At 33.8% G+C, this 19,948-nt stretch overlaps 4 protein-coding genes across 5 annotated transcripts; 2 read left to right on the top strand and 2 right to left on the bottom strand.

Annotated features, from left to right (window-relative positions):
• Nucleotides 1-10,884: 10,884 nt before the first annotated feature.
• On the top strand, nt 10,885-14,149 carry BNAA08G30350D (O-fucosyltransferase 29). Its single transcript, XM_013882248.3, has 10 exons — nt 10,885-11,333; nt 11,401-11,491; nt 11,662-11,738; nt 11,853-11,941; nt 12,033-12,222; nt 12,313-12,494; nt 12,573-12,675; nt 12,763-13,091; nt 13,376-13,722; nt 13,798-14,149. The coding sequence occupies exons 1-9, from the start codon at nt 11,142-11,144 to the stop codon at nt 13,713-13,715; spliced, it is 1,593 nt and encodes a 530-aa protein (XP_013737702.1). The 5' UTR covers nt 10,885-11,141; the 3' UTR covers nt 13,716-13,722; nt 13,798-14,149.
• A 102-nt stretch (nt 14,150-14,251) lies between these two features.
• On the bottom strand, nt 14,252-15,724 carry LOC125577613 (pheophorbidase-like). 2 transcript variants are annotated; one of them, XM_048739081.1, is made up of 4 exons: nt 15,149-15,657; nt 14,832-14,886; nt 14,758-14,777; nt 14,252-14,672 (listed from the first exon to the last, which is right to left on the bottom strand). In XM_048739081.1, exons 1-4 carry the CDS (start codon nt 15,524-15,526, stop codon nt 14,391-14,393), a joined length of 735 nt encoding a protein of 244 aa, XP_048595038.1. In that variant the 5' UTR covers nt 15,527-15,657; the 3' UTR covers nt 14,252-14,390. The 2 variants fall into 2 exon arrangements, with proteins under 2 accessions (XP_048595038.1, XP_048595037.1); XM_048739080.1 differs by having other exon boundaries at nt 14,758-14,886; nt 15,149-15,724.
• A 723-nt stretch (nt 15,725-16,447) lies between these two features.
• On the top strand, nt 16,448-17,318 carry LOC106442655. Its single transcript, XM_022712970.2, has 2 exons — nt 16,448-16,456; nt 16,809-17,318. The coding sequence occupies exons 1-2, from the start codon at nt 16,448-16,450 to the stop codon at nt 17,094-17,096; spliced, it is 297 nt and encodes a 98-aa protein (XP_022568691.1). The 3' UTR covers nt 17,097-17,318.
• A 600-nt stretch (nt 17,319-17,918) lies between these two features.
• On the bottom strand, nt 17,919-19,217 carry LOC125577612 (60S ribosomal protein L15-1). Its single transcript, XM_048739079.1, has 3 exons — nt 19,076-19,217; nt 18,791-18,957; nt 17,919-18,518 (listed from the first exon to the last, which is right to left on the bottom strand). The coding sequence occupies exons 1-3, from the start codon at nt 19,077-19,079 to the stop codon at nt 18,075-18,077; spliced, it is 615 nt and encodes a 204-aa protein (XP_048595036.1). The 5' UTR covers nt 19,080-19,217; the 3' UTR covers nt 17,919-18,074.
• Nucleotides 19,218-19,948: the final 731 nt, after the last annotated feature.

Here is a 19,948-nt window from a genome sequence, read left to right as displayed (position 1 = left end):
TTCATGGACTCCATACAAACAATTCATGCAAGGATAAATTTCTGGCAATTAAGACAGACATGAGTAAGGCTTATGACAGAGCGGAGTGGTCTTTTGTCAAGCGGTTACGGTTGAAGATGGGTTTCTATATTGATTGGGTGGCCCTGATGATGCAATGTATTTCTTAAGTTAATTATAAGGTCCTTCTAAATGGACAACCAAAAGAGCATATTCTCCCGGAGAGAGGCTTAAAGCAAGGTGATCCATTATCACCATACTTATTTATTCTTTGTACTGAAGCCCTTATAGCTAATACTAGGAAACATGAACGAGAGAAACGACTAACGGGTTTAAGAATTACACGAGGAAGCCCATTTATTTCTCATCTCCTATTTGCGGATGATAGTTTATTCTTCTGTAAGGCTACTACGGAAGAATGTGGTGTTATATTACAACTCCTTAAAGACTATGAGGCAGTGTTTAGACAACAAATTAATTTCCAGAAATCCTCTCTGCAATTCGGTCACAAGGTTCCATATAATATAAGATTGGATATTCACAATATCTTTGGTATTACTAATTTGGGAGGCATGGGGAATTATTTGGGCATACCGGAGAGTCTAGAGGGAACAAAAATACAAATATTTAGTTTTCTAAATGAACGAGTAAATAATAAAGTGAATGATTGGACAATTCGTTTTCTAACAAGAGGAGGAAAGGAAGTATTAATTAAATCAGTGGCCTCACCGATGCCAACACATGGCATGTCATGTTTCAGACTTCCTAAAGGCGTAACGAAGAAAATAACAAGTAGTCTTTAGTAGTCTTTCCCATTTTTGGTGGGGCGGTGTAGTGGAAACAAAAAAGGAATTCATTGGCTTTCATGGGACAAAGTATGTGTCCATACGAAGGAGGGGGGGGGGTGAGTTTTAGAGATCTTCAAGATTTCAATACAGCCTTGTTGGCTAAACAATTCTGGCATCTATTAGACAAACCAGAATGTTTGTTCTCAAAGGTTTTCAAAGGACGATATTTTCGGAATATCGATCCTCTGGACGAACACAGATCTTACTCACCCTCTTATGGGTGGAGAAGTATCTGCTCAGCTAGATCTCTGGTTAAAAAAGGGCTAATCAAAAGAGTGAGAACATGACAATCTATCTTTGTATGGATAGATCCGTGGATCGCCGCTCCTTTCCCGAGGTCAGCACTACCAAGAAATACTACTCAATTCTTAAATCCTTTTTTAAGGGTGGAACATCTCATCAATCCGGTTGATCGTTTATGGAATGTGGATTCGCTCAATGCTTATATATATCCTGATGACGTGAAACTAATTAGGGGTCTGGCTGTCAGTAGATCCCCCAAAAAAGACACAATTGGATGGAGTTCTACAGAGTATGGTAAATATTCAGTTAAATCAGGGTTCATGGTTGAATATTATATCCAAATAGAGTTCAAAGAACTCTATATTTTGGACCAAGTGTAAAACCTTTGTTGGCGTTTTCTTGGAAACTGAAGTGTCCTCCAAAGTCGAGACATTTTGTGTGGCAAATATTATATGGTACGCTACCAGTTTCAAAAAACCTTAAGGCTCAGGAATCGATTGTGACACACGCTATAGCATGTGTGGGGCAGATGATGAGTCCACTAACCATGTGATTTTTGAATGTCCACCAGCACTACAAACATGGGCACTTTCCAGGATTCCCTCCTCTCCGACAATTTTTCCATCGTCTTCGGTTTTCACCAGTATTGATTATCTATTTTGGAGACTGCCGAAGGAGGATGACTTTAGTTATTTCCCTTGGATATTATGGTATATTTGGAAGGCAAGAAATGATAAGATCTACTCAAACAAGAATGGAAACCCGCTGGAGATTCTTCGGCTGGCTGATGTGGAATGTACGGTTTGGACGGAGGCTCAATTAATAGTGAACCGATCTTTTGAAAATTCCCAGCATGGGAACTTACAACAGCCGGATTATCTATCCTTGGAAAATACCAGAGTTTTTTATATTGATGGAGCCTGGAAAGAGGATGACATATTTACGGGACAAGGGTGGTTCTGCCGAAAGAGTGGCTCGACAGATGTTATGATGGGGCGATGTATCTTCGTAGAAGCCTGTCACCCCTGCATGCTGAGTGTGAAGCACTAATTTTGGCAATGGAGTGCATGAAAACCCTCTAATTTTCTGATGTAGTTTTTGCGACGGATTGTTCTCAATTGGTGAAGATGGTGTCGACACTTGAAGAATTACCAGCTTTCTCTACACACATGGAAGAATTTAGCCACATTAAGACTTTCTTCCCTGACTTCCGGATCAGACATATTTCAAGAACACAAAATACCTTGGCGGATAAATTTGCATGTGATGCGAAGAATTCTCCTTCATCTATGCTTTATGTATTCTATTCAACCGATTTGGCTTGCTTTAATAGTTCTAAATGTTGTTGTCAAAAAAAAAACGAATGTGATAAGTCAAGTGGCCTTGCATGAAATGAAGTTACAATACTAGATTTATGAACATACACACTACGCCTATGTACGGTCAGTAGTACATATACCGTAGTTTTTGGGATTTCAGGTCAAAATTATCCCAAAAGGAAGATGAAGAATTAATTATGAGATATGGCTGAAAATCATATTAAACAAAAAAAGTCAATGGAATTATTGAGAGACAAGATGGGGATATTGTAGATTTTTCTAGTAGGTACATATATAGTAAACGAGTCATTATTGATTAATATAAAAATTCATTACAACTAACACAGTTTAGAAATAAATAATAATAATTTAACTTAGCTATGTTGATGTCAATATTAATTGTTAATACAAAGTTGGAGGGCGTTATTATTAGGTAATTTATAGACAAATGATATACAGTAGAACCTTTATAAATTAATATTCGATAAATTAACAATCTCTATAAATTATTAAATTTTATCAGTCTCAACTTGGACCGGTTCAAAATTTGACATAAATCGATAAAATAATAAAATAATATTTTTTTAGAAAATTCTATGTAAATATATGGTCCCATTAAATTATAAATTAATAATTTATATGTATACATAATTTATATAGGTAAGAACATATTATTATATTATATGTTTTATATTCACCATGGAACTATCTTTATATTTCTTTAAAACTTAATATATTTTTGATGAGATTTAGTAATATTATATCTAAAATCACATTTAAGTTCTATGCAATATATATTACACACAGAAAATAATATAATAAAAGTAATATAAATGTCAAATTTCAAAAAATAATAATTAATTTCTATACACTAAAATCGAATATTTTTATTATCTTAGAATACATATATATTAAAATAATAAATCTAAATAAAGAATTTTTGTAAATTAAAATCTTTATAAATTAATAAAAATTTAAATTCTCAATATTAATAATTTATAGAGGTTCTACTAGTAGGTTTTAATATTCTTAAGAGTTTGCGTTGTTTAAAAAAAAAGGGTTTTCAGATGGGGAATTATTTCTTTTCATTATTACTTTATCATTTTTATTATTTTTCAGGGGAAATTTCTTATAAAAACAGTGAATTTGAAGCTTTATGCACAATTGAATATAGACAAAATATGAATATATCGAATTTAAAGGATAATTGTTGATGGCCAATCGTTCAATTTTCTCTCGTTTCCTCCGCTGTTCCAACATTCTCTCACCCCTCCGACCATCGTTTTCCTTTATCAGAGGGGTGTCGGGTCTTTATTTTTCTTTCTTCTCGCACAAACATTTCTTCCATTGGTTCTCTTGAAGCTTCAGTAGCATATTTGGTAGTGGCCTTTTTCCTTCTTGGTGTGGACGCTTTGGGTCTTTCGGAGGTTAGTTGTTGTGGTCCTTTGGTAGCTCAGATTCTTCAAATATGTGATCTGGTTTTCTGGGCTTCTCTCTTTTGCTTTGGGTAGATCATTATGTTTTGGTGGGTTGGCTTTCTATCAGTGTCAATGGGTTGGCCCGTTAGTCGGTGGTAGTTGGATCTTTCCCGTCTCGCCAACATGGAAATGGCGATGGTGTGCTAAGGTTTTTTGGTTGCATGAACCTCATTCTGAATCCCCCATTTTGGGTCCGGCGGGGCTCTTGAATAAAGGCTCGATGGCGGCTGATTATGGGGACGATCCATGAACAATCAGTGTCTAGCTCTATCTTCATTCGCGTGCTCCTTTAAGCGGTCCTCCCCCTTTGTGCTTCGTCTGTAGTTAGTTCTCTCTTTTTCAAGGTGGTGTTCTCATCGATCGGGCTCTAGGTTCCTAGCTGCTCCGTTGGTGGCTTCCCTCATGTCTTGATGGCTGTTTCAGCTCGGTTGGCTAGAGTATAGCGTAGTGGTGCTAGGGTTTTTCCTTTTATAGTGATTCAGGGTTATGGGCTCTTATTTATTTCTTTTGAAACTGGGTTATGGGCTCTTATCTATTGGATTGTTGTTAATTAGGCCTATATGTATTTTTATTGTGGGCTTTTTGTTGTCTTTTATTTTGGTTATGTTACCATCTTTCGTAATTTATAAAACCAAAAAAAATATATGAAGAACTTTAAAAAAAATTAAAGGATGATCAATTCGTTCACACATAAATTGATTAATTATTGTCGTTGCTAAAGTGAATGCTACGAGAGTAATTATTTTTGTGGATGTGATTTACACATAAATTACTTTATGTTTTCTACTTCCTCTAAAAATATATATTCTCCAACGTCTTGAAATCAAAATAAACTTTCCACTGTTTTACAATTTTAGTAAGCCAGTCTTTTACCATGTGAAAGATTTGCAGAGGGCTCAAAATTGTTGTAATCATAAATTGTTTTAGGTTTTCTACTTCCTCTAAAAAGATATATTCTCCAACATGTTGAAATCAAAATTAACTTTTCACTGTTTTACACTTTTAGTAGGCTAGTCTTTTACCATGTGAAACAAGTGTATTTGCAAAGGAACCAAAATTGTTGTAATTTTTAAAAGGCATCTCCAACCACTAATACCATTTTTAGTGTCAAAATCACACTATTTTACTCTAATTTCAACACTAAAACCAAGGTTTTCTCCAGCCATAACACTAAACTTCACACTAAAACTATTTTATAATATTATATGTATTAAGTTTTTTATTTATCATTTATCTAATTGTATGTTTTAATAATAAAATAAGTGAATAATATTTTAGTGGGATGAATAGTGTTTTAGTGTGGTGAATAGTGTCATATCAAATTTGGTGTCAATTTTTAGTGTTGTGATAAAATTGTGTGATTTTTGCAGTTCCATTGAACATGATTTGGTGTAAAAATCATACTAAAATAGTGTTTTGCAGTTAGATTGGAGATGACCTTAGAACTTAGAGTATATTTGGAAATTTAAGACCTTTTGGAAAATTATTTAATTGTTATAGAAATATAAACTCTTTTTGAAAAATTGCTTTAATTTGTTCTTATAAATGAAAATTTAAGAGTCTACTAAATCAATGAGACAGGCCTGAATTTTAGAGATCTTATTGGATTACGAAACATACTGCACACCAACCTCACTAGAGCCCACCTTTAACAAGATGGACGTACGTTTGAGAGAGCATTAACAAATTTGATGGCATCTGTTTGTGATGAATTTGGAGGGTCGAAGTTTTGGCTTTGAGCATGTGTGACATTTCATTACAGGTTTCGTACGAGTTTTATCATTGTCCGTAAGTCTTGAGTGAATGATTCACAACTTCATATCCACCAACATAAATGCTATTGCATTTTTCCATTGAAAGTTATCAAGTGATGTTACAAAGAAATTAATAGCATTTCAGATACTAGCTAAGACTTTCCTTCCAACTTAGGCTCATTGAGAAGCTTATTCAGGATCGAGAGAATTATCATTAGAGAGAGAAATTTAATCATTATTATATGATTCCTTTCATGGTGACTGACTTGTTATACATACCTGAAAACATCACAAACTGAACTGGAGGATAATCTATGATGCTAGTCGGCTTTTACAGATTTTTTTCAGCCTTATTATTTTTTTACTACGATCCTCCGTGTTTAGTTAGATATCCATATAGCTTGTAAATGTTTTACCTATTATTTTCTCTGACCAATAAATTTGAAAGTTCATCCAAAGAAAAAAACAGAGATAATTATTAGCAAACATTTTCTTTTAGAATATTTCATTTTTATTGTAAAATATAATGAAATAACCATTGGAGAAGGTTTTAAATACAAAATCTAAAAATAGATGTCTAATTTTAAATAGAAATTAAAAATATTATCTGAAGATATTACTATAAATACTCAGATATCTGAAATTTTTAAAATGATATTAATAGGAGTATATCTTCTATTTTATTTTTTAAGATACTTACTTAAGATACTCCTCTTAAACTATTGAAGATATTTAGGAGTGAGAATTATATTTACTACTTGGTCGGTATTTGGTCCGAATAGTCGGGTATTTGGTTTGACTAGATCGAGTATCAAGTAATCTATTTGAATTAGCAAGTACATGATAAGTATCATGTATTGAAATAAAAGTAACTATTTAGCGTTGTTTGGCTTGTTACTCATTTTTGTTTTTAATAAACAAATATACATTTTCCTAAACCATAGTAAAATAACTCATTTATACTTCATTTCCATAAGTGATATATTTATATAAGCATCTTGAAGTTTTCTCTTTTTATAATTTTTTTCCCCGTAATGACTAAACAATAGGAAAAATAAATGAGATATTTTTTTTTATAAATAATAAAGTTATTTAGCTTTGAATTCTAATGAGTCATCAAATATCTTACCAATAATTATCAAGTAAGTTGCCGTCATTAGATATTACTTATGTAACACCATCTCGTGTGTTTATATATTTATAATTATCAAAAATCAACATATAATTTTGATAAATATTATGAAAATACATGCACATTTAACCGAGAAATAAAACTAATTTGATTTAACATAATTAAAATAAAATATATTATAATTGAGTTTTAATTTGAAATAATATATGTACCTCAATATATATTCACAACATGACTAACTCGACTAATCCAACTTATATCCAAAATCAAAGATATCTAACTACAATAAGAAAATATACTTGTATAATAAGAATCTATTTATTTTTATACATAGAAATTACAGGATGACCCAAAACATATTAATAACTAAAAATAAAATATTAACTAATTGTTACAATATAATTTTATATATATGCATGAGACTTCAGAATATTATTGTTATATTCATTAATGTAATTTGAATCAAACATTTCAGTTTATTTTTTGTTTAATTCTAAGCACAATATATATTACATTATACATAATCTTACTAAAAATATATTTACATATCTAAGAAAATAACCAATCTAAATGAAAATAAGTATTTAATCAAAATTAACTATATTTGGAATAAAAATATTATAGTTGAATTCGTAAAAATAGATGCAATCCAATATATCCAAGAGATAAACAAATCGATTGTTGACCCAAGAGACAACCAAACCAACTAGATATAACATATCCAAAATCATATGTCTAACTAAAATAAGATAATATTAATAATATAAATTATAAATTGATTTAAAACCAAAAGTAAATATCAATTAATTCTAATTATATTAACTTTTTAAATATTTATACTCGTGCATTAACACGGAAGAATCACCTAGTTATCAAGTAACTTGCAAGCAATTTACAAGTAATATGTAATAAACAAGACAAGTAACTTGCAAATCTGTCATTTTTAGTAAATACTTGAAACTGCAAATACTTGTTTTTAAGAAACCAAATACGAATCCAAAATTTTACTATTCATACAAATCAAACTGAGTAACAAGTATACCAAAATACCAAGTTTTCGGTTTGTGCCCACCTCTAAAGATAGTGTTAGTTTATAGTTTTCATTTACAAAGTGTATGTTTTTACTAACACACATGAATCGAAGATTCATATTGGATGTACTATGTTGTTGTGTTACTAGTTTTTTTTCTTTCAACTGAAATTTATTAATGGGACAAAGACCCAACTAACGACAAAATCCAACACAATAAAAACAAAGCAAAATGCCTAAATAACGGGTCAACTATACAAAATTCTTTGGGCCTTCAGCCCAATATAAGAAAACCGTAGTGGAAGCAAGTCGACATAGTCAACCACATGTCTGGTTGCCCAACAACCAATGAACACGCGTCAAGATGACGGCAAACATGCTTCTGCCGGCGAAAAAAAGTGGCAAGATGAACCTTCACCGATAGCGGAGTTTTAATGGAGAAGAACTGCCCAACCCGAACAGTCTTCACTGAATCCATGTCACCCATTACACCTATGATTCGGAAAGAAACCAATCAACATCAATCGATCAACTAACTATTACCTTTCCGGCATGCAATCCAGTCACCTTTAATGATAAAGGAAGAGCTCGAAGATGAAATAGCCTCAGACGAAGAGAGGAAAGAAACTTATGGTGGAAAGGAAGGAGAGTCGATTGGACTGAGCCATATGAACCGTAGACCGAAACCTAAATCAGAAAAACTTTGTGAAACCGCCGTCAACACCAAATACAGAGTATGGCGAGGAGAAAAAAGCCAACCATTATTTTCCAGAGAGGAAGGTGAGAACGTGGAGGCAAAAGTTGTCTGTCGATGAAGACATAGACAACGACGGAGTAAGCCGATGAGAGGCTTGACGTGAACGAGCCACCGTAAAAAAAAAACCAGTCTCTTCTCTCAAAGATTTTGAGGAGAGAAGAGAGAGACCTTCAAAAGTCCTTGTATTGTGGTATTAGAGCAACATTATCGGTAGGAATCTTTAATATTTTTTTTTGTCCGATTAAAAAAATTAAAAACAAACCAATCGCGGACCGCCACATGTCAGTGGAGTCCGCGAACATTACAAGGACCAAACTAAAACGCCTCTTATTTAGGGATTTTTCTCCTCGGTTTTGGTGTTTTTATGGGTCTCCTCCCCTTAAAGGACCAATCCAAAAACCCCAATAATGTTGCTCTTAGCTGATTTTCACTATTATGGTGATTATATTTTACTATGCTGGCAAGGATTAATATTAAAAGCAAAATATAAATGCGGATAAGTAAGATTTTCATGTTCCTTAGTAATTCAAACTCCAACGTAATCTATACTATACTAAAAGGGGGATATAAGCCATGGAGAGGGTGTCCACATAGGATAGAAAAATCAACCAATCAGAGAACCCGAAATTGCCATGTCATCTCATTTTTTTTCGTAAAAAATAAAAAAACAATGCGAAGGTGAGGATCGAACCCGGGTTAGTATGATATATATATAGGACAGTTACCACTAAGCCATTGAAACTTTCTTGGACACATATACAAGAACCACTAAGTATATAATCACAAACTCTTATGTACATTTACAATAATATGAATTCAACTTTCAAGACTCCGATACTTTATTTTATAAAAAAAAATAAGTAAGTGACTAAGCTAATATATTCTTAGAAAGTGTGAGAACGTTGACAAGTATGAAAAAGCATAGATTTTTGTTTTCGTGACAAAGTTAAGAATTTTGTAAAAGTAAGTTTAACATATAAATTTTCGTGACAAATATGAAAAACCATAGATTTTTGTAAAATTTTGACAAAACAACTCATAACATACTTCTCTAATGTCTTAATAAAATATTATTTAAGGGTGCAATAATTAAATATATTAATTCAATAAATTTTGTAATTTATAGACAAAACAATAACAGAACAAATTTTGAAACATTTGTTTAACCTATCGATTTTTTTTCATGAGAATCCAACTAAACAAGATAAAAAAATAATCAGATTTACAAATATTTAATTACCATTTTATTCAATTTTGATTAATTTCAAATTATCATAATGTATCTTTTTGAAGTTACAAATATGAAAAAGCATAGATTTTTGTACAATTTGACAAAACAACTCAAAACATATTTTTCTAATGTCTTAATAAAATATTATTTAAGGATGCAATAATTAAATATATTAATTCAATAAATTTTATAATTTATAGACAAAACAATACCACAACAAATTTTGAAACATTTGTTTAACCAATCGATTTTTTTTTCATGAGAATCCAACTAAACAATTAGATTTACAAATATTTAATTACCATTTTCTTCAATTTTGATTCATTTTAAATTGTAATAATGTATATTTTTGAAGTTACAAAAAAATAATGTTCTTTTTTATTACACTAGAATTATATATAGATTATATATACACAAAATAAATATATTATAACAACATAAATTTACTTTCCCCGATTCATATGAAAACTTTTTAAGTTATCCACCAAAGCAAATTAATTAAATCAATGAAATTGTTAAAATACAGCAAATTAATATATTATTTTATTTTAAATTAAATTATTTAAAAAGTGTATTTTGTTAAAACAAAATAATAAATAAGTAAAACTGATTTGATGGTAATTTTTATGATATATATATATCAATTCTGTGAAAGAAACAGAAGCTTAATATGGAAAAAAATCTTAAATACAAAAACCTCTAAAAATTAACAAAAAAACTAATAAATTAAACTATGATATCACTTAAAAGCTTCTTAGACCATATTAATAAAATATTTAAGCGATAATTAGACAAATTTGATTTTTTTTCCAGCAAAAAGTTTATTATTAATTAGCATCAGTTATTTCAAGATGTTTAAGAAATGGTGGACAAAAAAATAGGATGGACATTAATGATATATGAACTATGAATAGTACTTTGTGAAGCAGACTTAGATAACATATATGCACATACATTTTCAGTCCTTTTTGACCTTGGAATATTCGGCGTGATTGTGTTGATTTGGTTATCGTGAGTAGTAGTTAACTAATTTAATTAATTCAGGTGATTAATAATTTTCTCAAGAATAAATACTTTGCTCGCTTTCTGAAAAGAAAACAAATACTTTGCTCGGACAAAAAGGCTACGCCTGCACGCACTGTCTCTTCACCATCTCTAAAAATCTCAAAACTTTACAGAGTGAGAGAGAGAGAGAGAGAGATCCTTACACATACTTTACTCGCTTTCCTCAAAACCCTAATCCTCCGATCTGCACAACCTCAGATCAAGAACATTCCCGATTCTTGGTGGGTTTCGGGGGAGGATGGCATTTCAGTAATAATGAAAGTGGTGGTGAGAAGTCATTTGAATCAATGGGGGTAGCTCAGCTCAAGAGCGGGGGGTTATGGAAGTGGAGATCTTTCTCGGGGCAGCCCAAGAGGACCGTAATGTGTAAATGGGTTTGCGGTTTCATGCTTTTCTCCTTGGGTGTCATCTCTCTCTTCACCGGCCACGTTGTCTCCCACCTCGAGTGGGCTCAGCAGCTAAGCAAACGGAGCTTACTGGTATACCCTTTCTTTACTTTCATCACTCACTCTTCTGTTTCTGATTATTGAGATTGGATGTGTTCAGGATATTAGCCGTAAGGAACCTATTGATGTGTGGAAGTCGAAGTACTCCAAGTTCTTCTATGGATGCAGTGAGAGAGGAAAGAGCTTCCCACGTAAGTGTTAGATCATAAAGTGAAAAGTTATGTCTTTTTTCGAATTAATTTTGGATTCTAGTTGGAGAAAGTCTGTGACTTTATTGATCTACTAGCAAATTTGGCTCTGCCCTTTTTGAGTTTGGTTTTAAAAAAGGCACAACTTGCTAATTTGTTTTCTCATCATGCAGCTGCTGTTCAGGAGCATAAGTCTAATGGGTATTTGCTGATTGCAGCCAGTGGAGGTCTCAACCAGCAAAGAACAGGAGTAAGTGACGTTATTTCTCAAAGATTAAATGTGTTAGGATATGCCCAATAGAAGAGTATACATGTTTGTATTGCTCATTGTCTTTTCGAAACTGAATGCTTTCTTTATGATCAGATAACAGATGCAGTGGTTGTTGCACGGATTCTTAATGCTACTTTAGTTGTACCTGAGTTGGATCACCACTCTTATTGGAAAGATGACAGGTAAAAAACTCTAAGCAAGTTTTGCTAAATGGAGATGTTCAGTTACCTTATTAGGCATCATCTGAGTTTGTTTTTTTTGTTTTCTGTGTAGTGACTTTAATGACATTTTTGACGTTAACTGGTTCATCTCTTCCCTCACAAAAGATGTAACTATAGTAAAGAGAGTTCCTGACAGAGTCATGCGGTCCATGGAGAAACCTCCTTACACCATGCGTGTGCCTCGGAAGTCTACTCCTGAGTATTATCTCGACCAAGTATTGCCAATTCTCTCGAGAAGACATGTAAGACTCCGCTTCACCCTAAGAATCTATTTGTTTATGCAGTCACCAAAAGTTCTATTGTTTTGTGGAGCTTATTCATGTTTCTTGCAGGTTTTACAATTGACAAAGTTTGACTACAGACTAGCAAATGATCTAGACGAAGACATGCAAAAGTTGCGGTGCAGGGTCAACTATAATGCTTTAAGATTCACAAAGCGGATACAATCAGTTGGAATGAAAGTGGTCAAGAGGATGAGAAAGATGGCCAAACGTTTTATAGCTGTCCACTTGAGGTTCTCCCATTTTAGATTTTTCTTCTTAATGGTCTTTCCTTCATGTGATGACTTCATTCATACATTCGTTTATTGCAGGTTTGAGCCTGACATGCTAGCCTTCTCTGGTTGTGACTTTGGGGGCGGTGAAAAAGAGCGAGCTGAGCTGGCAGAGATAAGAAAACGATGGGACACTTTGCCTGTGAGTGCACCAATCTCTTCTGCATAACTTTCTTACAATCCCAAATCCTTTTCTTATGTAAACATCTCACTAAGCAAATCAATGCAGGATCTGGACCCTCTAGAGGAAAGGAAGCGTGGGAAATGCCCACTTACCCCTCATGAAGTGGGCTTAATGCTGCGTGCTCTTGGTTTTGCTAATAACACATACATATATGTTGCTTCTGGAGAGATATATGGCGGTGAAAAGACACTGAGACCACTCAGAGAGCTGTTTCCAAACTTTTACACAAAGGAAATGCTTGCCAATGATGAGCTCAAGCCTATGCTTCCCTTCTCTTCACGCCTTGCTGCCATTGACTACATAGTCAGCGACGAAAGTGATGTCTTTATTACTAATAATAATGGAAATATGGCCAAGATTCTTGCAGGCCGAAGGTAACAGTCCTTCCTACTTGTTCCCCCATTAGAGCTCTTGCGTTAACACATACTCTCTCGTTCCATTAAGATAGATGTTTTAGAAAAAAATTGTTTCACAAAGATAGAATTTTTTTGTGTGTTTTGTAAACTTCAAGAAAAATAATTAGCTAAAAGTTATTGACAATAGTATGTGTTTTTTCAATGTGTGAAAGCACTAAAAAAATCTATTTTGTGTTGGAGGGAGGGAGTATATTATTAATCATCAGACATGAGAATAACCACTTTTGAGTATGTGATCGCAGGAGGTACATGGGGCATAAGAGGACCATAAGGCCAAATGCGAAGAAGCTTAGTGCATTGTTCATGGACCGGGAAAAGATGGAGTGGCAAACATTCGCCAAGAAAGTGAAATCTTGTCAGCGAGGATTCATGGGAGATCCTGATGAGTTCAAACCAGGACGGGGTGAGTTCCACGAGTACCCGCAAGCTTGCATTTGTCAGAGACCTTTCTCTTACGACAAAACCTCAACGGATGATGAAGAAGAAGAAGACATACCAGGAGAGGTCCACAACAACACCAGCTCTGGACATGGTCATTTGTCTTCAGCAGACAGTGAGCGCGACGAAGTCTTTCCAGACTAGTAGATTGGTTCGTTGGATTTTACTGTAACATACTACCATTATAATCTACATGGTTTTAACTACAAGTGTTATTTTGTTTCAGCTGTGTAAGGAGAGTTGATCAACAACACATTTAGAGGAGAGAGGTATATAGGAGCTTCCCATGTAGCTACTTGTTGCTTCAAAGTGTTTATAGATACTTCTATCGAATAGGCATACATAACCCACCTCTCTTTTGTTTCTTTACTGGTTTTGAACCATCTAAACTATCTCTTGTCTTGTATTTTGTCTTATATTATTACTTCAAATCTAGTTTTTTTTTGTCTTCAACCGTTTGTTTTTTTTGTATTTCCTAGATTTCCTGAAGTGTAAAATCAAGTTTTCCTCTCTGATCCCTAACATTTTCTGTTTGTATTTTTTTCTTTGGAATCAAAGAAACATGTTGGTTTTGTCAATTCAAGTTTGATTATTTTATTTTGGTCCTATCTCAAGAGTCTTTGGAAGCACTGTGACATGGTTTGTTTTCAAGCTTATTTAAACTCAAATGAGACGCATACTAAACGAGAAACTACTTGATAAAATAATAATCTCACAACAAATCACCTCCCAATAGTTATTCCCCAAGCCATTCCTACCATTGAATCAACAGAGTGTACAGAGAATGAGGCATGGTCAAACAAAAAATGAAGTTTGAAATTATAGCTCAGGAGAAAATACAGCACGGATGAGACAAGTGAACAAGGTAGTTGGGACAGAGAAGAAAGCAGAATGGTCACTCTCCTCCAGTGTATACAACTGAGACGGTGGCCACTTCTCCACCATACGGTCTTGGAGTATAGGGTCACATAGGTTATCCTTAGCAGTCTTGATGTAAACTCGAGGAACTCTCTCTGCTTCAGGGTTTGGAGGCAGCTTATCAATACCTCGCAAAGCCCTTACCGGAGACGGTCGCAACAGCTTAGACGCCAAAATTACATCCTACCAACAATGCAACAACAACCATATATATATATATCTGATCACCGCACTGAAACATGATTAGAGAAGTAAGTAAGAGAGTAACCTCAAGAGGACTTTGGCTATAGAAATAATGCCGTCTATATTCTTCTTTCATTTGCGCACTAGTAGGTGGTTTATCATCGCCTTCACCATATGTAAACTCCCATATGTCTTCCTCTTCTCCCACAGACATCTTTAAAATATTCACAATAGTTTAATACATAGATTTAAAATATGTCATTATCAAAACCAGTGTTATAAAATTAGGTTAATATGTAAACTAACTTTTCAAGACGGCCCCTGGACACTGATTACCACTTAACAGGTTTTTAGACATTGATCAAAAGATTCAAAACCAATTAGTGCAAATGTTTTTTAAATGATTAGAAAGTCATGGGCTCGTCCTACATAAACCATGTCTAATAAACTGATAAGTCAAGAAAAGAGTCACTCACTATTGAATGAGGAGGAGATGTGGTTCCGGGTTGAACCATGTCAGCAACGAGGTAAACGGCCATGGAGATTTTGTCTGAGAACTTGCAGAGAGCTGCGGTGACACTTGCTCCGCCGATGCTATGTCCCACGAGTATGATCTTGTGGTGATGAGGGATATCGGAGAGGAGAGAGAAGAGAGGACGGTTATAATGGTCGAACTCGAAGACGGTGTTAGCGTCGGTGAGGTTGATGCCGGCACTGGTGAGGTCGACGGTGGTGGCTTTGAATCCGGCGGACAGAAGAAGAGTGGTGAGTCTATACCAACACCAAGCACCGTGGCAGGCTCCATGAACGAGTACAAAGTGAATTATTGGCTCATCACCCCCGTCTCCTCCCATCGCAGTCACTCACACACTTACTCTAGAGAGTAGATGTTTGAAGTTAAGTTTCGTCCACTTAATTTTAACACCAAAAGTGAACGTGGTTTGGTTCACATTTTGGAGATAACGATTACAACCCCTTACCTGTTTCTCCGACCTGTGGGACCAAACTTATCGTCTCTCTTATAAAAATTGTCCAAAGGTCCAAAACAAACAAAAAAATGAACATTACAAAAGATTATGTTTCGATAGTGAACTTGAAAAAGACTAATAAAAAAAAAAGGGCAATTATCAATAGCACCTTTTGAAGTTTATGTCTCAAAAATATCACTAGAAGGAGAAAGTCACAAAAATAACATTCATTAAAGGGTAAAATTTCCCTAATATCATTGATTTAAAATTAAATAAACAAACAAAAATAAATAAAAATAAATAAAATAAAAATAAAAAAAATGAAAAAAAATAAATTTTTTTATAGTTTCAGATTATGTGTTTTCAGATTCGAAATTTTTATAATTTTTTTTTTTGAATTTTTTTTCGAATTATTTTTTAATTTTTTTTTCAAAATTTTTTTTTATAATTTAAAAATACTTTTTGAAACTGTTTTTAAAATTTTATTTTTTATTTTAATATTTATTTTTTATAAAATTTTAAACCCTAATTCCAAAACCCCACCCCTTACCTCTAAACCCTAAGGAAAAAAAAAAAAAAAAAAAAAAAAAAAAAGAAAACTCTAAACCCTAAGGTTTGGATTAATTAACCCAAGGGGTATAAGTGTATATTTACCTCTTTAATGAAACCTATTTTTGTGACTTTGAGCCTTGAGTGCTACTTTGGGAACAAAAACTTGGTTTGGTGATATCCTAGTCTTTTTCTCAAAAAAAAATCTAATAATACATGAATACTGAAACAAAAAATTCCTCTATTTCGGATTAATAGATGTTTTATGTTCTCAAATATTTTTTTTTGTCACGAAGTTCTCAAATATATTAAAATAAAAGATTAATTAATAAATTCATCATTTTATTTTTAAAATATATTTTTACTAATTTTAAATTTATAGGGATTCAATAACATAATTTTAATTAATAGAATATATAAATAATATATATTTTTTTTGACAAAAAAAAATCTTGTAAAGACATTCATGAGGCAGTATTATATTATGGGATCCAAAACTATTAGGCTCATTAATTAGGTTTCGGCTCACTAAGAAATTGTAGTAAGGATATATTGGGCCGTAAAGTAAAGGCCCATTAGAAAAAAAGACGATTCTCACCGGAGAGAAGTCGTCATATAGAGAGATCTCTTCGTTTGGTTTCGTCACCGGGCGGCGAAAGGTGAAATCCTCTTCTCCCGACGTTATTATAATGCCGGTAAGTTCCTCGCTCAACGCGTAATCCCATATCTCACATTATCTGAGCCTCGGAGTATATTCCGGTACTTGATCGGAGCGGCGGTTATGATGATCGGCGTCGTGTTACCGGTTGGTTACATGATGTTCCGCAACAAGCGCGTCCCCTCCTCGTCTTCCTACTCTAAACGCTTGTTTAGGGTATTATTATGTAGAGGAAGGTTTGCTTGCTAGTCAAGTAACTCTGAGAGTTTTATCATCCTCAACGATTGTTACTAACAGTCTTGGCTTTTACTTTTCAGGAACAAAGTTTTGATTTTTGACTAGGATGATGATGACATATTGATATCTACGATTGTGTAAAAGTCATAAACCTAAGAAAATGTTGATTTTCTTCTTGGTTAGGTTATATTCGAGATCTGTTATGTAACACAACCTCTTGTCTTTGGTGGAAAGATAATATTTTTTTTTTTTTTTTTTTGTCATCCTGGAAAGATAATATTTGATATTGAGATTCGTTCATTTTAATGTACCTTCTTGTTTTGTAATTTGATTCTTCTGTTTTTCTGCGGTGTTAAAACTAGAATTATATTCAAAGCTTCAAAATAGTAGATCAATAGGGGTAGGAATATAGGTCAAACTACAAAATCTGTTAACTAGAACATGTCAAAGATTTGGAGTAAGAATTGCACCTTGTTTGGTAGGATGACAATGCTAAGAGACTAATGTTTGTGATTGTAGGAACAACGAGTTTTCGATGCTCTTGTCAACTCAGTGAGCAGACAAAATGTCAAAACTCAAAAGACACCAAGTGTTTTGTATCAAGAGTAACTCTGGACAATGTGACACAGATTCATATTTTTCATAAATAGCAAAACCTTGTTTGATAAACATTAATTTGTTGTTTTTGTTACAACTAGAAGAAAAATACAGTATATTGATCTAAAACTGAGTTTTTCTACTAATTTACATACTTGTTAAAAATTATGGAGTTAGTCATCGCTGATATATTTCGATTGCCCATATATATATATATTTCGATTGCCCATATATATATATAAAGGTATTCGTTTAAAACCATAATCCGAAGGCAATTGTATAGTCTCCAAAATTTGCAAAAAAACACAAAGTCATCATCAAGCAAGAGATAAAACAGTAACACAACATGTAACCTAAACGAAGATAGAAGTAACAACGATCGCAAAAGAGCAATCAACGGTAACGGCGAAGGGAGAGAGAGTTGTTCTTCTTCCAGGTTGCTCTGCGAGACGGGCGGTTCTTGTGGTTGTTGTGACCTTTTCCGCGCAGTCCTCTGTTCTTCTTTCCCTCAGACGTAAGTCCTCTGAGCTCACGGTGTTTGTGCACCGGGTTGCAGATCCAGTTGATTCTCGGGTCGTTACGCACTGCGTTGTGCGCCGGGTCAACCAAGATGATCTCGTAGTACTTGTAGGTTGAATCCTCGTTGAGCCAGTAGGAGTTGACGACTCTGAGGCCGCCCAGTTTCCTTCCAGCACGCTCCTCAGCAACGGAACGCTTGCTCCTCTGGAACTTGAGTTGGGTGACTCCCTGGTTTGTGGGCTTACCATACACAATTCCCTTTGGCACTGGCCTCTTGCGTCCACCACGTCTCACTCGGACACGGTACACCACAAACCCCTGTCATTCATTAAAATCCCAACACGATTAGTAACAGAGTTTAAGGTACCAATCAGAACAAGAGCTAGATTTTCAGACAAGTGTAAATCCAGCGAGTGAGTAAGAATAAATGTTTGTTTAAAAAACACAATAAACATCAATATCTCTCCACTAACAAGGCAACTTCACAGGAATATCAAAAACATGTTGTAATTATCTACACTCCTTTTACCAATAAAAGTCATGTTTTATAGAAAAACAAAACATATTTTGGAAGCAGAACTAAAAATCACCTGTTTGGCTTTGTAACCCAAACGACGAGCCTTGTCGGGACGAGTAGGCCTGACGAGACGGACGATCGAAGGCTGCTGTCTGTACTCCCAGCACCTAACCCTCTGCACGAACCTCATGACGTCGGACTGCTTCTTCCTCCATAGCTCAGACACATACTTGTAAGCACCTAGTGTTCACCAAAATCCATCTAATTATTAAACTAGCTCGTAATTACAGATCCATAACACAACACATCATTTGAAACGCTAAATCGATCTAAAGGAAAAATGAGAAGAAGGATTTACCCATTTTCGAAGTTTGCGCAGAGCCGCACAACAAAGAGTTTTTCCCTGGCTTTAAAGAAAAGGACTAGGGTTTTAAAGAAACTGGGCTTACTGATTAATGATATAAAAGCCCATTATGTATGGGCTTGAAAGTTTGGATTAAACCATATAAAAGCAAGAAGTATACTAGCATGGTTGATTTGATGGTTCGGTTCCCTCGTGATAGATATTTATTTACGTTTACATGTTAGCTAAATGACACTGATTAGAATAATCTGTGTCTTGGTGTTCCATCTTTTTTTTCTTGGAATATTTATTCGGCGTTCTTTCTCTTGTTTCCTTGGATCCATTTTCCAATGCACTTTTGATTTTGGGAGATCTTGGTGTTGCAAAATGCAAACTATAGTTTTTTGCCAGCATTTTTTTCAAGACTCTATTCTGCTGAGTTTCGGTTCCCAGTGTTTTTATATTGTTTTGGGATTATTATGGCAACAACTACGGAGAGAATAGCTATTATGAACAACTAGATCCTTGTCCGCGCTATGCGCGGATTCTATATTATAAAAAATTTAGCTTTTAAATTATTTTGAATATTTAAAATTATTTTGAATTAATTTAGAGAAAAAAAGCTTGGAATGTTTAAAACAATAATGCAGGTGATTATAGATGAAATATTTCATTATAACTTTTAAAGGGAAATTTTCATATTTACCACCTGGTACATTATGCATGTTTACCTTCAATAAAAAAATATTTTTAAAAAAGAAATTTTCCACGTTTACTACATTATTGGTATCACTATTCATGTTTACTTTCACTAAATAGACATTTTCAAAAATACCATCTTCATTAAGAATCAAAAGACCTTGCTTTGTATATATAATAAATAATTAT

Source organism: Brassica napus, chromosome A9 (assembly GCF_020379485.1).
Source record: "Brassica napus cultivar Da-Ae chromosome A9, Da-Ae, whole genome shotgun sequence".
NCBI lineage: Eukaryota > Viridiplantae > Streptophyta > Magnoliopsida > Brassicales > Brassicaceae > Brassica > Brassica napus.
This window is presented reverse-complemented; position numbering and strand designations above follow the sequence as displayed.

Bases quoted from the DNA above. Each gene is read 5' to 3' on its own strand.
- BNAA08G30350D (XM_013882248.3), top strand. From the start codon at position 11,142: ATGGGGGTAGCTCAGCTCAAGAGCGGGGGGTTATGGAAGTGGAGATCT. The intron at 11,492-11,661 runs GTAAGTGTTAGA...CTCATCATGCAG, and splicing joins GAGAGGAAAGAGCTTCCCAC to CTGCTGTTCAGGAGCATAAG. The intron at 12,495-12,572 runs GTTCTCCCATTT...CGTTTATTGCAG, and splicing joins TTTATAGCTGTCCACTTGAG to GTTTGAGCCTGACATGCTAG.
- LOC125577613 (XM_048739080.1), bottom strand. From the start codon at position 15,526: ATGGGAGGAGACGGGGGTGATGAGCCAATAATTCACTTTGTACTCGTT. The intron at 14,887-15,148 runs GTGAGTGACTCT...AATATTTTAAAG, and splicing joins CATCTCCTCCTCATTCAATA to ATGTCTGTGGGAGAAGAGGA. The intron at 14,673-14,757 runs GTTACTCTCTTA...CATTGTTGGTAG, and splicing joins ATAGCCAAAGTCCTCTTGAG to GATGTAATTTTGGCGTCTAA.
- LOC125577612 (XM_048739079.1), bottom strand. The intron at 18,519-18,790 runs GTGATTTTTAGT...AATGAATGACAG, and splicing joins TGGGTTACAAAGCCAAACAG to GGGTTTGTGGTGTACCGTGT.